At 46.5% G+C, this 16,348-nt stretch overlaps 1 protein-coding gene across 1 annotated transcript in view; it reads left to right on the plus strand.

Moving 5' to 3' along the window:
• Window positions 1-16,348, plus strand: part of ahr1 (aryl hydrocarbon receptor 1 alpha) — a gene marked incomplete at its 5' end in the record, with an annotated part of 94,160 nt that overhangs the window by 76,558 nt on the left and 1,254 nt on the right. Inside the window, 3 exon segments of the mRNA NM_001123686.1 lie at window positions 7,952-8,093; window positions 12,799-13,302; window positions 13,546-14,791. Coding sequence (NP_001117158.1) covers window positions 7,952-8,093; window positions 12,799-13,302; window positions 13,546-14,791 — 1,892 coding nt within the window.

The raw sequence follows: 16,348 nt of genomic DNA on the forward strand, positions 1-16,348 counted from the left end.
TATGGCAGGCGACAACCTGAGAAAAATCCATCCAGGAAGTGGGATCTTTTTGATGTGGGTGCTTTACAATTGAATGCTATACAGTATGTAATGGGTTAGGACCCAGATTGCAGTTGCTATGGCTTCCACTAGATGTCAACAGTCTTTAGACATTGTTTCAGGCTTGTTTTCTGAAAAATTAGGAAGAATGAGACCTTTTGGTCAGTGGACTGAGGAAGTATCCAGAGCTGGTTTGGGCGCGTGACCGAGTGCGCACCTTTCGTTGTTTTTCCTTTCTATTGAATACGCTATTGAATACGCTAAAGTTTTCGTGACTCCTCTACTTGGCAGGAAAATGTTTGTATGCTTTTGTAAGCGGGGCGCTGTCCTCAGATAATCGGATGGTATGCTTTCGCCGTAAAGCCTTTTTGAAATCTGACACAGCGGCTGGATTAACAAGAAGTTAATCTTTAAGCCGATGTATAACACTTGTATTTTTATGAAAGTTTATTATGACTATTTCTGTATTTTGAATTTGGCGCTCTGTTATTTCACCGGATGTTGTCGAGGTCGGTTGCTAGCGGAACGCCTATCCCTAAAAAGTTTTAAGAGACAGATGGGAGGGGTTGAGTGGAGCTGAACGGTGGGATTAATAACAACAAGATAACTCATGTCAAATATACTGTGTCCGTAAAATGTGTATAGGTTCAGAACTTTTGTGAAACAGCACAGTTAAAAATATATAGCAAAATAGAAATCAAACTGGATGAGCTTCAGCGATAGATGGGAGTGGTTGATGGTAGCTGAAGGATGGGATTGAAAACAAACCAAAAATAACTATTGTAAAATACATTGTGTCTGTAAAATGTACAGTACCAGTCCAAAGTTTGGACACACCTACTCATTCAAGGGTTTTTCTTTATTTTTACCATTTTCTACATTGTAGAAAAATAGTGAAAACATCAACACTATGAAATAACACATATGGAATTATGTAGTAACCATAAAAGTGTTACCCAAATCAAAATATATTTTATATTTGAGATTCTTCAAAGGTGAGTAAGAATATTTTGAAGATAAATACACAACGCAGAGGATGAGAGGACTAAAAACTAGAGTACTAATGGTATTTGGCCCAGTTGTATTTCAAGAACTTCTGATTGGTCAACCCCAGGCTAGGGTGGGGGGTTATAAATGGCATCCTGTCCTTTGTTCTGTGGAGAAAAGCTGAGTACAGGGGAGACTGAACATCTACCTCCTAGCATAACATCTATGGTATGTCCTTCTCTAATAAACCTATTTTTCTCCCCCGATTTGCTTTGGAGTTTGTGTTATTGAAGAATAACATAAATTGCTAACAGTAGCAACCCTTTGCCTTGATGACAGCTTTACACACTCTTGGCATTCTCTCAACCAGCTTCACCTGGAATGCTTTTCCAGCAGTCTTGAAGGAGTTCCCACATATGCTGAGCACTTGTTGGCTGCTTTTCCTTCACTCTGCGGTCCAACTTATCCCAAACCATCTCAATTGGCTTGAGGTCGGGTGATTGTGGAGGCCAGGTCATCTGATGCAGCACTCCATCACTCTCCATCTTGGTTAAATCGCCCTTACACAACCTGGTGGTGTGTTGGGTCATTGTCCTGTTGAAAAACAAATGATAGTCCCACTAAGCGCAAATCAGATGGGATGGTGTATCACTGCAGAATGCTGTGGTAGCCATGCTGGTTGTGTGCCTTGAATTCTAAATAAATCATTGACAGTGTCACCAACATAGCACTGCCCACACCATCACACCTCCTCCTCCATACTTCACGGTGGGAACCACACATGCGGAAATCATCTGTTCACCTACTCTGCGTCTCACAAAGACATGGCGGTTGGAACCAAAAATCTAAAATTTGGACTCATCAGACCAAAGAACAGATTTCCACCGGTCTAATATCCATTGCTTGTGTTTCTTGACCCAAGCAAGTCTCTTCTTATTGGTGTCCTTAAGTAGTGGTTTCTTTGCAGAAATTAGACCATGAAGGCCTGATTCTCGCAGTCTCCTCTGAACAGATGAGATTGAGATGTGTCTGTTACTTGAACTCTGTGAAGCATTTATTTGGTCTGCAATTTCTGAGGCTGGTTTCTCTAATGAACTTATCCTCTGCAGCAGAGGTAACTCTGGGTCTTCCTTTCCTGTGGCGGTCCTCATGAGAGCCAGTTTCATCATAGCGCTTGATAGTTTTTGCGACTGCACTTGAAGAAACATTTAAAGTTTTTGACATTTTTCAGATACACTGACCTTCAAAGTAATGATGGACTGTCATTTCTCTGCTTATTTTAGCTGTTCTTGCCATAATATGGACTTGGTCTTTAACCAAATAGGGCTATCTTCTCTATACCACACCTACCTTGTCACAACACAACTGATTGGTGCAAACGCATTAAGAAGGAAAGAAATTCCACAAATTAACTTTTAACAAGGCACAGCAGTTAATTGAAATGCATTCCAGGTGACTAACTCATGAAGCTGGTTGAGAGAATGACAAGAGTGTGCAAAGCTGTCATCAAGGCAAAGGGTGGCTACTTTGAAGAATCTCAAATATAAAATATATTTAGATTTGTTTAACACTTTTTTTGTTTCTACATGATTCCATATTTGTTATTTCATAGTTTTGATGTCTTCACTATTATACTACAATGTAAAAATATAGAAAAACCCTTGAATGAGTAGGTGTGTCCAAACTTTTGACTGGTACTGTATATAGTATGAATAAGCTGGAAGTAGAAGCCTAGATGTTGTTGTCCAATAGTTTACTCCAATTAGGAGAGGGTAGTAGGGTTAGGGGAAAATAAAAATCATTTAAAAAAATTATTTTAAAATATATATTTGGGAATGAAAATCATGCAGACAATTAAATTGATGGAATCTACAATCTATCTGCAATATTAAAGCAGATCTACCCCCAAAATAGTTTTGGTAAAATAAACAAACATGGAAAGGGCCTTCCCCAAACGGTGGAAGCACAGACTCGTCTAGAATGTAATTGTATGGATGTAGCGTTAAGATACGTTCTCCTGGCATCCGCCAAACACAGATTCGTCCGTCGGACTGCCAGATGGTGAAGCGTGATTCACCACTCCAGAGAACGTTTTTACACTTTTATTTTTATTTCACCTTTATTTAACCAGGTAGGCTAGTTGAGAACAAGTTCTCATTTACAACTGCGACATGGCAAGATAAAGCAAAGCAGTTCGACACATACAACAACACAGAGTTACACATGGAATAAACAAACATACAGTAGAAAAAAAATATATAATAATAATAATAATAAGTATATATACAGTGTGTGCAAATGAGGTAAGATAAGGGCGGTAAGGCAATAAAATAGGCTATAGTGGCGAGGTAATTACGATATAGCAATTAAACACTGGAATGATAGATGTGCAGAAGATGAATGTGCAAGTAGAGATACTGGGGTGCAAAGGAGCAAGGTAAATAAATGAATACAGTATGGGGATACAGTAGTTGGATGGGCTATTTACAGATGGGCTATGTACATGTGCAATGATCTGTGAGCTGCTCTGACAGCTGGTGCTTGAAGTTAGTGAGGGAGATGAGTATCCAGCTTCAGCGATTTTTGCAGTTCGTTCCAGGCATTGGCAGCAGAGAACTGGAAGGAAAGGCGGCCAAAGGAGGAATTGGCTTTGGGGGTGACCAGTGAAATATACCTGCTGGAGCACGTACTGCGGCTGGGTGCTGCTATGGTGACCAGTGAACTGAGATAAGGTGGGGCTTTACCTAGCAACGACTTGTAGATGACCTGGAGCTAGTGGGTTTGGCGACGAGTATGAAGCGAGGGCCAGCCAACGAGAGCATACAGGTTGCAGTGGTGGGTAGTATATGTGGCTTTGGTGACAAAACGGATGGCACTGTGATAGACTGCATCCAATTTGTTGAGTAGGGTGTTGGAGGCTATTTTGTAAATGACATCGCCGAAGTCGAGGATCGGTAGGATGGTCAGTTTTACGAGGGTATGTTTGGCAGCATGAGTGAAGGATGCTTTGTTGCGAAATAGGTAGCCGATTCTAGATTTCATTTTGGATTGGAGATGCTTAGTGTGGGTTTAGAAGGCGAGTTTACAGTCTAACCAGACACCTAGGTATTTGTAGTTGTCCACATATTCTAAGCCAGAACCGTCCAGAGTAGTGATGCTGGACGGGCAGGCAGGTGCAGGCAGCGATCGGTTGAAGAGCATGCATTTAGTTGTACTTACATTTAAGAGCAGTTGGAGGCCACGGAAGGAGAGTTGTATGGCATTGAGCTTGTCTGGAGGTTAGTTAGCAGTGTCCAAAGAAGGGCCAGAAGTATACAGAATGGTGTCGTCTGCGTAGAGGTGGATCAGAGAATCAAGAGCAAGAGCGACTTCATTGATGTATACAGAGAAGAGAGTCGGCCCGAGAATTGAACCCTGTGGCACCCCCATAGAGACTGCCAGAGGTCCAGACAACAGGCCCTCCGATTTGACACACTGAACTCTATCAGAGAAGTAGTTGGTGAACCAGGCGAGGCAGTCATTTGAGAAACCAAGGCTGTTGAGTCTGCCGATAACAATGTGGTGATTGACAGAGACGAAGGCCTTGGCCAGGTCGATGAATACGGCTGCACAGTATTGTCTCTTATCGATGTCAGTTATGATATCGTTTAGGACCTTGACCATGGCTGAGGTGCACCCATGACCAGCTCGGAAGCCAGATTGCATAGCGGAGAAGGTTTGGCTGGGATTCGAAATGGTCGGTGATCTGTTTGTTAACTTGGCTTTTGAAGACCTTAGAAAGGCAGGGTAGGATAGATATAGGTCTGTAGCAGTTTGGGTCTAGAGTGTCTCTCCCTTTTGAAGAGGGGGATGACCGTGGCAGCTTTCCAATCTTTGGGGATCTCAGACGATACGAAAGAGAGGTTGAACAGGCTAGTAATAGGGGTTGCAACAATTTCGGCAGATCATTTTATAAAGAGAGGATCCAGATTGTCTAGCCCGGCTGATTTGTAGGGGTCCAGATTTTGCAGCTCCGGTGTCCAATGGCAGTGAGCTTTACAACACTCCAGCCAACGCTTGGCATTGCGCACGGTGATCTTAGGCTTGTGTGCGGCTGCTCGGCCATGGAAACCCATTTCATGAAGCTCCCGACGAACAGTTCTTGTGCTGAAGTTGCTTCCAGAGGCCGTTTGGAACTCGGTAGTGAGTGTTGCAACCGAGGACAGATGATTTTTACGCCAGTCCCATCAGTCCCATCAGCTTGGGTGGCCTACCACTTTGCGGCTGAGCCGTTGTTGTCCCTAGACCTTTCCACTTCACAATAGCAGCACTTACAGTTGACCGGGGCAGCTCAAGCAGGGCAGAAATTTGACGAACTGACTTGGAAAGGTGGCATCCTATGACAGTGCCATGTTGAAAGTCACTGAGCTCTTCAGTACGGAACATTCTACTGCAAATGTTTGTATATGGAGATTGCATGGCTATGTGTTCGATTTTATACACCTCTCAGCAATGGGTGTGGCTGAAAATGCCAAATCCACTCATTTGAATGGGTGTCCACATACTTATGTAATATATATTTCTGGGGCGGCAGGTAGCCTAGTGGTTAGAGCATTGGACTTGTAACCGAAATGCTGCAAGATCGCATCCCCGAGCAGACAAGATAAAAGTCTGTCGTTCTACCCCTGAACAAGGCATTTCACCCACTGTTCCTAGGACGTCATTGAAAATAAGAATTTGTTCTTAACTGACTTGCCTAGTTAAATAAAGCTAAAAAATATATATATTAGTACTACATCTAATTATATTTATGTGCAGTAAGCTAACTACATGTGGGTTAGAAATATTATCTAAGAGGCAGACTGACACCACACACTCTCCTCTGTTGTTTGCTGACAGAGAGCGAGAGAGAGAGAGAACAATCGTTCAGCGGTAATAGTGTCCTACTTACAGTAGCATGTAAACACAATGACCCTGTTCTAACCATGGAACATTAAGCATCAGCATCACTGCTCTTCACACATTCCATACTGCTCTTTACAGCTCAGTGGTTGATGTTTACAATATCACTTCCCCTTCCATCTCTCTGAGTTTATAGTATCGAGCTCTCTGACTCTGAGTTTAAATACTGACTGGAGGGGACAATTTTCCTAATGAAAGTGTTAAAATATGCTAGTGAGCTCAAAGACAAGCCTGATGTTATTCATATTATTGTTATTGGTCAATATCACTCCCCCAACTTTCTGACTCTTGAGTTTAAATGCCCGAGGGGACAATTAGCCTAATGAAAGTGTTAAAATAATCTAGTGAGTGCAAAGACAAGCATGATGTTATTAATATCAACAACAAAAAATCCAGTATTCATTGTTGGACAGATAGTTATTTCAGTACAATATATGCTGCCTTTTCAAACTTTTGACTCACAACCTTTCATTGCTTTTAGAAAGTAGTCCAGGGTAGTAGGTCGGTGTGTCTAAAAGACATGTAGGCTGAGCTTTGATTGGCAAACTGTCAGAGAGTTAGTGGAAATCTCTGGTTGTGTCCTAATAGTCTCTCCTTTCTCCCAAAGTGTACACGTGTTCACTTCCCTTCATGGATTTGAAAAGAAATGACTGGTATATTAAACTCCCTCTAGCCCATGCCTACACCAATCCAATGCTTTTACATTTGTTGAGAGTAGTGAACCAGTGCACACTTCAGGAGGGAGGAGGGATTATTGGGACAAACCATATAGACGGCGTTGGCCGACAAACGTCACAGAAATGATGCCCGCGCATCGATGTGGCCGGAAGCCGTGCATTTTTATGATTATGAGCGGTCAGATAACTAGCAACAATGGCTTAAAGCTGCCTTGTGGGGAACCGTAGGTGGCTTGTTTCCGCTAGTTTTATCTTGTTGTTGATACCATGTCTTGTTATGAGGTGTTTTGACAGATTTCATGTCAATTCTAATATGGCAAAAATTCACTAGCAAGCTAACCAGCAACTCTAATGATGTATTTGAGAAACAGGTGCTCATTGTGCAAATTAATTAATGTTTTCAATTAACATTTGGAAACCAAATATAGTTTACAAGCCGACCCCGTCTGTTTTGCCCCATAGTTGCACACTCAACGTTTTTGTTGCTAAACAACCAACCCGTCTATGTGTCTCTGTGTGACACGTGGTTGGTTCGAGTGGAGAATATGTTTACACATAATCCAGATTATGGAGGAGATTGTGCAAAACCCAGAGTAGAGCAGAGCAGAGTAGAGCAGAGTACCGGTGAACAGAGCAGAGTGGTGAACTGGGGCCACATATCCATATCAGGAATGGAATAAAGATCCAAAGTCCACCAGTGTCCACTGAAAGTGACACAAGTTTCAGTTTTACTGCAGGGGAACACATTGGGTGTAAATCTGCAGTGTCTGCAAATCTCTTTACTGCACGCCTCTCTTTAGAACAATGGGTCTATAGTGCCTCACACCTGCGTCCATTCACCACAATGAACCTACTCCGGAAAGCTGCACAGTTGAGACGTGCTCTACTCCACAACACGCCTTGCAAAGCCAACAATAGGTCAAATGGGTGAAGGATCGAGGTGTGTGTGTGTGTGTGTGTGTGTGTGTGTGTGTGTGTGTGTGTGTGTGTGTGTGTGTGTGTGTGTGTGTGTGTGTGTGTGTGTGTGTGTGTGTGTGTGTGTGTGCGTGTGTGCGCGTGTGTGCGTGCGTGCGTGTACATTTAGAGGTGTGATGGTACTGCGTGCATAGGTGTATGTACACTCCCATGCAAACAGCATATTTCGTCAGACTTGCTTTTGTAAGCGTCATGAGTGTGTAGGGATTGGTTCCATGCATGGGTGCACATATGCACTGTTGCCTATGTGCATAATAGCCTATGTTCAGTTATGACCATACAATCATTGGTTCTGATACATCCCCCTGACTCAGTGTCTTATGTGATTCCAGTGATCAAGACAGGAGAGAGCGGGCTGACGGTGTTCAGACTGCTCACTAAGGATAACCGCTGGAGGTGGGTCCAAGCCAACGCCAGACTGGTCTACAAGAACGGCAAGCCTGACTACATTATCGCCACCCAGAGGCCCCTGGTGTAAGTGCAGCTTTAGCCTCTCCCCCTCTCCATAACCCAATGATGTTTTGAATCCATTTTTAACCCTAAACACTTTTCTGAGTGTTAAATGTAACACTAGAGTTGATTTAGCACTGGAGATTTTGCTGTGTCTGTTTGTATGAAGTATTTCAATAAGGTGAATGTAATATGTAATCCTAAACAGTCAGAGCTCTTTAGTCCATAGTGTTAGGGGCTTTTGTCCATATAGTCGTCCATAGTAGTCCATAGTAGTCCCTAGTGTTTTGGTAAGCTATGCCTCGTCCTGCTCTTGTTCCCAGTTAGTAAGAGGGAGGACAGTAGATTGGATTTCATCACATTAATAAAATTCTCACGACGCCAACTATATGAAGAAAAAAAATGTAATTCACAGGAAATGTTTACTTTTTTAATGTGGGGCTTTGACAGTCAATCATTTAAATAATGTATCTTATCTCACCACCACTAATGAGATTGGTGCTCTTGATCCATGTTGTGTCGGAGCGTCTCAAAGTCAGGGGGCGTGGTCAACAGTGTGTACCGCATCTCCTGTCACATCCAACCTGGATCGATATGCAGATGATATGCATATACTTTTAATGCAGATGAGAGCACTGAATCAGCGTACCATGAGTTTTAATGCTCTGAGGGAGACTGCATTGTATTCCCTTTGAGTCAAGAACCAAAACTTCTCCATTGTGACTTGCGAATGCATTGTCTCCAGCTTTCAGTCACATGGCAGCTCGATCAGCTGTTCAATTTCACTTCCCGGCATGTCAACTGAACCAGGATGAAACACAGATTTCGCTGATTCGTTCACTTTGTTTGTATTTCCCCTGCATGCTTGTGTTCAATTCGTTCAGTTCCCCAAATATGTCTGTTACATAGGCAAGGAGACACATTTTCTTTTCATTACACAGAAAGTCAACAAAGTTTGTAATTTAAATCCATTGCGAATGACAACAGTTCCTCTCTCAATTCGAAAACATCTTTCCAACACTCCCCCTCAATAACCACCAAGCTTCGGTGTGAAATACAATATTGTCATGCTCTGATCCCATATCCCCAAATAGTTTTGTGAACAGGTGTGCGCAATGTAGTTTACAATGTTCTACGCTCAGCTCTTTTGCCGCCAGTTGCTCTCGGTGTATTCAATATAGCTCAGTGGGTATTGTCACACCCTAGTCTTGTGATTGTCTCCACCCCCTCCAGGTGTCGCTTATTATCCCTGGTGTATATATCCCTGTGTTTCCTGTCTCTCTGGGCCAGCTCGTCTTGTTTGTTTTTCAAGTCAACCAGCGTGTTTTCCCGCACTCCTGCTTCTACTCTCTTTTGCTATTCCTCCTGGTCTTGACCCTTGCCTGTCCTGTCTCTGAGCCCGCCTGCCTGACCACTCTGCCTGTCCCCGACTCTGAGCCTGCCGGCCGACCTGTACCTCTGCCTCCCTCTGGATTACCGACCTCTGCCTGCCTTGACCTGTCTTCTGCTTGCCTCTGTTGGAACATTAAATATTGTTACTTTGACAGTCTGCATCTGGGTCTTACTTTGATTCCTGATAGTACGAACTGGCCATGACAGACCCAGCAGACTTGGACCAGCTCCGCCACGCTGGCTCCCTGCAGGGAGCCACCATTGGGAGGCATGAGGAGCTACTACAGGACCTTTTGGAAGGGCTTCATTCCCTGACGGAACACCACGACCAGGGGTTTAAGGCTACTATGGAGCAAATCAGGGAGTTAGCTCATAGGCAGCTTGCCACCTCTGAGAACCCCCAACCACCCAGTAACTTTTTCCCTATTAGTGGTGAGTTTGTACAGCCTACCCCGGCTCCCCGAGAACCCCGCTTACCTCCCCCGGAGCGCTATGATGGAGATTCCAGAACCTGCCGGGCCTTTCTCTCCCAGTGCTCCCTCATTTTCGAGCTGCAGCCTTCTTTGTTCCCCTCGGACCGCTCGAAGATAGCGTACATTATTACGCTGATGTCCGAGAGGGCACTCGCCTGGGCCGAGAGGGCGGAGGTGAGAAAGGTGTTCGAGAAAGGTGTTCGAGGCTCCGTGTCCGGGAGAGAGGCTGCCCGGAAGTTACTCCAGCTTCGGCAGGACACCCTCAGTGTGGCAGACTATGCGGCGGAGTTCTGCACGCTAGCAGCGGAGGGTACCTGGATCCCAGAAGCGCTGTTCGACACATCCTGCATGGATTATCAGAAGAGGTAAAGGATGAGCTTGAACGTAGAAGGGAGAAGAGGTCTGATTGCGGTCCCAATTGCTCACTTAGGGATCCCACCTTGCAGCTGATAAACTCCGGAAGTCCCTGGCGTCTACGTCCCCAAGAGGATCCGAGCTTACCCGAGTCCCTTCAAGGGCCTCAGGAGATGCCGATTTACCTCTTCCCAAGCTGATGCAGCTCGGCAGGGCTAGGCTGCCTTCAGCCAAACGCGCACGCAGATTTAACAGCCAGAGTTGTCTGCATTGCGATACTGTCGGTCATTGTGTCTACCTGTCCCTTCAAGAGACCCAGCTCATTCGTTGGAGTGAGTAGTCTGGTGGGTCTTAAAGATAATTGTTCTTCTCCCCTTACTTGCCCCCCTCTCCATGCCACCCTGCTGTGGGGTGACCAGTTCAACTCTCTCCAGGTACTCATCGACTCCAGGACCGACGTCAACCCCTCTCCATTCGCATGGGTGTTAGAGGTCTGGATGGGCGCTCTATAGGCCGGGTCACCCACCAGACCCCCCCCCCCCCCCCCCGTCAACCTACGAGTGTCAGGGAACCACAGCGAGACGACCATATTCCTGCTGGTTGAGTCTCCGCAGGTTCCCATACTATTGAGATTATCTTGGCTCCAGCGACACAATCCCTCCATTGACTGGGCTACTGGTGCAATCATGGACTGGAGCCTGTACTGCCACACTCATTGCCTAAAGTCAAGTCTGCCTGCCATGGAACGTCTTCCCGGGGGGCTTGGAAATTGCCCCAGACCTCTCCACCAGCTCCGCAGAGTACCAGGACCTCCGGGAGGGGTTCAGTAAAGCCCAGGCCACTTCGCTTCTGCAGCACCGACCTGCATCCAAGAAGGTCAAGTCTGAGGCACTGGCATGTCGCTATAGGGCCGCAGCTACACCCTCGGAAGCCGAGACCTGTCCCCCCCGCTCCAAGATCATCGTCCTCTGTTGCCCTGTACCCTCCGTATTTTTCCTACCTTTTCTGTGTCTAGAGTCAAAACCATGTCTGACTGCCCCTTGTTTTCTGTTTGTAGGCCCATCCCTCCCCCTGTGTCATCGATGGCCAGCCAGCGTACACGGTGAGACGCCTCCTGAGGGTTTGACCACAGGGCAGGGGTTTCCAGTACCTGGTTGACTGAGAGGGTTATGGCCCAGAGGAGAGGTGCTGGGTTCCCGCTAAAGACATCTTGGACCCGGCCCTCATTTCCGACTTTCACCGCCGGCACCCCAGTCAACCAGGTATCCGCCCAGGTGGAATGCCAGGTGGCGTCCCTTGACGGGGGGATAGGGGGGGTACTGTCACGCCCTGATCTGTTTCACCTGTCTTGTGATTGTCTCCATCCCCTTCAGGTGTCGCTTATTATCCCTGGTGTATATATCCCTGTGTTTTCTGTCTCTCTGGGCCAGTTCGTCTTGTATGTTTTTCAAGTCAACCAGCGTGTTTTCCCGTACTCCTGCTTCTATTCTCTTTTGCTATTCCTCCCGGTCTTGACCCTTCCCTGTCCTGTCTCTGAGCACGCCTGCCTGACCACTCTGCCTGACCCTGAGCCTGTCCGCCGACCTGTACCTCTGCCTGTCTTCTGCTTGTTACTTCGACAGTCTGCATCTGGGTCTTACCTTGATTCCTGATAGGTGTATCATAAAATGCGTCCATTTGTCAGAGGGAGACACATTCATAACTAAAGTGCAGAGGCCTGCCCACCGTCCCATGATAGATGGAGCCCTTCTGTGCAAAAGCCCACCATTCGATCCCATGGAATCTGTTTTTCAGCACATTGAACGTCCACGTCCCATTCGTGAGACAACAATATCCCCTCCTGAATAGCATCCCCCGACATGCAGCGAACCAAAGTCAATGCATGGCCATCTCGGCCCGCACAGCTAACATCTATTTGGAGAGCATAAGGTGGGGAGTTATTCAGTCGTTCAGTCAGTTTCCTCTTGATTGCTTGCTATTCTTAGTTTCAGTGTTATCTGACAAAGGTATTGATGTGAGTTTCTGTGTCTCCCCACACATTGTTTTCCCCATATCAATTGCAGCCGGTAATGTCAGTCTCTGCAATAGTGTGTGGTTTCATAGCGTAGCAGGCTTAGCCATTCACCGTGGAAATGATTCAAGTGCAACCGTCAAGAGCAGCCTTTTCCCACGATCTAAGGGCGCTCTGTCGTTGAATTTTAACTTTTAGATTTGAATCGTTTTCATTTCGATTTTTAAAGTTAACCACATTACAATGATTTTGAGAGACAAAGAAGATATGTGTTTTTTTTTGTTTTCTTTACCAGGATTTTGAAAATTGTCCCACAACACCATTTTCATATCAGGCAACCCAACATGGGTCACGACCCCTAGTTTGGGAACCGCTGCTGCACACTGTTAAAATGAAGCTGCTACCAACTTTAAGGACACAAAACCTTAACTTTGCTGGAGTTTTATCCTAAACAGAAAGAGTGTGTTCTGATTGGTTCTCTCCATCCTCTCGTACCCAGGGAAGAGGAGGGAGGAGAGCACCTGAGGAAGCGTTCCATGCACCTCCCCTTCACCTTCGCCACGGGCGAGGCCCTTCTCTACCAGAGTAGCTACCCCATCCACGGCCTCACCGACTCACTCCAGACTAAAGGCAAGACCAAGTCCAAGAAGGGCAAGCTGGACAAGAACTTGTCGAAGGATCACGGTGGACTGGACCCCAGCTCCCTGCTTGGGGCATTGATGAGGCAGGATGAGTCCGTGTACGTGTGCCAACCAGCCGTCGAGCCCAAGATGTCCTTCCACAGTAGTCTGTTTAGTGAGCGATGCGAGGGGGAAGGGCAGAGCAGTGGAGGCTATAGCGGTGGCCCTCTGGGTGGGGGTGTGGGAAAGAGCTGGAGCGCCTTGCCAAACGGTGTCACCACCACCTCTACTGGCCCCAACGGGGAGCCTCCATCCAGCTTCGACCCACTGCTCGCCACCCTGGACTCACTATCTCTGGAGGGGGACGAGACATGCTCTAACAGGTGATTTTATATTTGTATGTATTGTGTATATAATATTATATATAAGTATTTTCCAATTGAATTGAGTGTAAAGTCCCTTTGGACTGCCCAATGTACAGCCAGTCTTGCCTACGCTTTCCATTCTTTTGCCCTTCTGTTATTAATTCCAATATTTTTTTATGTATGCATTGTTGTACTCCCATGGCTGAGGAAAGTCTATATGTATTTTGAATTTGTCGAATAAAATAAATGTCTTCATATCAGCGAGCTGTTCTCTGCTCTGGAGAACCTGGGTCTGAACGCAGAGGATCTGGAGCTACTGCTGCTGGATGAGAGGATGATCAGAGTGGAGATGGATCCAGACTACATCCCCTCGCTCAACGACCTGCTCACCAACAACGAGATCCTCTCCTACATCCAAGACTCGCTGGAGAACAAGACCGAGGAGGACCAGGGTCGGGACAGTCACGTGTCCATACCACCAACCACAACCCATCCCCCTGGCCCTATCCTTAATTCTACCCTTATCCCTAACTCTTATAACCAAGCCACCCCCATTATACATATCTCTACCCTCCACCCCCAGGCTACTAACCCTCCTGTCCCCCAACCCACATTACCCCCTCACAGACTACCAAAGCAGCCACCCATATTGCAGCTCTCCCAGCAGATGCAGCAGCACCTCAACTTAGTAAAGCCCGTTCTGGCAAAATACCCCTGGCCCCCGACACAAACGGACGTCCCCACGCCAAGCCAGCCAGACACACTGCAGCACACAAACTCACTAAGCGTGGTCCATAATGGTCACTGGCTTCCCCAGCAGCAGCATATGCATGCAGGGCTGGACGACCACTGCCACAGCATTCACCCCCTGGTCAACGGTAAGACATCCCAGCTGGGGCCTCAAGGGGCCGGGCAGCTCAAACACCACCAGCACCAGAACATCATCCATCTTCAGAGCCAGTGGCAGCAGCAGAACCAGCACCTACAGGTCCAGCTTCAGTCTCAGTGCCATTTCAGACAGCAGAAGGCTACTAGCAACAGCAGTGTCACTCTCAATGGCGTGCACCCTGATCCCGATTGGCAGAGGTACGGCTACGACGACCAGTTGGGACTGACAGCTAATGGAGCTAACGGAGCCTGCACCGTCTCCTATACCAACGGGCGCGCGGACACCCTCTCACACGCTACAGGAGGTGAGGTCACTCGCGCGGATTACGGTATGGGTGCTTCGACTACCGTGGACATGGTCATGAACTGGGGTACGGTAGGGGGCACAGGTCACTACCAAGGACAAGGAGGGGTGACTGCTACCCCTTCAGACCATCTGGAGCATCACAAACAACATTATCCACAGGTCCCATCCACCTACTTTCACCGCCAGTACCCCACCACACAGAACTCCTTAGATTACATCCTGGGGCTATCACAGCCTCACCACACCACGCCTTCTCTGGACGCCTACGGCATTTTGAATAGCCCCGCTTCCCAAGATGCCACTAACTGCAAGGTAAGAGTCAAAGAATAAAGCAAGATGCTCATAGATAGATAATAAACCTAATGTCTTTTCTTGTGTAATATTTGGTGAATTTCTATGACTGTATGTTTGTGGGACTGTCTTGTTAATGGTCACTGACACCCCAGCATTAGGAGCGCTATTTCTATGTCATGAAAGCGATGGTTCTCTGTAAAGGCACTGATATAGCATGGGAAGCCCAGCCTCGGGCTTGTTTTGGCCGCTGCTTTACAGTTCAATGTAAGATAAATTGATGTGAACAAACATGAAATGTCAACAGATGAGTGGAGAGCAAGGGTCACGGCGGTGGAGAATCTATTAATGGAGAGGAAAGTAGGTCTCCCATGGAGTGGGGTTGATCTTTGAGGATTGCGCCACAGTTAAGTCAACTGTTGAAGTGATTCTGTCAACTTGAGCATCGACTGCAGTAGGAATACCCTCTCCAACCAGGGTTGTTTCCTTGCAGGTAGCACAACATAGCCTTGACCTGAATGCCTGGTCTGATCCTACCGCAATGTGATTGTGAAGGAAGCAGCTCTGGTCTGTAGGACCACCTTACGATCTGTTCAAAGCTGATAATGTAAGCATGACTTCAGAGCAGGGCACTGGAAGAGAACTAGTGTAGGCGTTAGAGAGAACAGCAGGCTATTCCACTTCCATGACTGCTGCTTCATGGTGTTGCGTACATTAGAGTACTGTACAGTTACAGTATCAAATCAAATCAAATGTATTTATATAGCCCTTCTTACATCAGCTGATATCTCAAACAGCAAGCAATGCAGGTGTAGAAGCACGGTATAGTATATGTTGTGTTCAGTAATGTAGGGTTCCAGCTCAGTTGAGTATTGAATGATGTTGCTTTAAGAGTGTATCACGCGCGGTGTGCATGCACGGATATGTGAGTGTCACACAAGTTTGAACCAGTTGCTAACATGTTGATCTGAAGTAAAGACGTTCAGTTTAATTGCACAACAAGCCTCCGTACATTTGGCGACGAAGATGAGATTAGGTCCCACGCGTGCCTCTGTGCATTTGTAACTTTTTATACAGTACAGTAGTCTTGTCAGGGAGGGACACAAGGGGCCCAGTCAGTCAAAACAAGGCCTCAGGGCAAGACAAACTGGACTATAGAACTCCGCTCATTAGTACAGCACACAGTCCATTCTGTATGCTGGACACCATCTTTCTCTCCTTGTTGTTTGTTGTTGTGCTGAATTAATGTTTCAAAAACCATGAAGGGTAACGAACGATAGAGTTGGTTGGTCTCTTTGTTGAGAGAGAGAGAGAAGAGCCGATGGTGAAGAACTGTAATGAATAGAACAAGGTTGAGTCCCACAGTGAGAGCTATAGCTCCCAGGCAGCGACCGCTAACCGGACCGGCGGCAATTCATGCCCCCATCCCACTCCGCCTTTCCTGTATTTTCCTTCAGGGTCAGCGACCACGCCCCAGAGGAACATAGAGCCAAGCTGGCCAGTCAAGCATGAGCTGTCCTGACCTACAATTTGCCCATCGTCATTACCTAATACATAGAGGGGCAGACGAATGTGTGG

This window comes from Salmo salar, chromosome ssa16, assembly GCF_905237065.1.
Source record: "Salmo salar chromosome ssa16, Ssal_v3.1, whole genome shotgun sequence".
In the NCBI taxonomy this organism is placed as follows: Eukaryota; Metazoa; Chordata; class Actinopteri; order Salmoniformes; family Salmonidae; genus Salmo; species Salmo salar.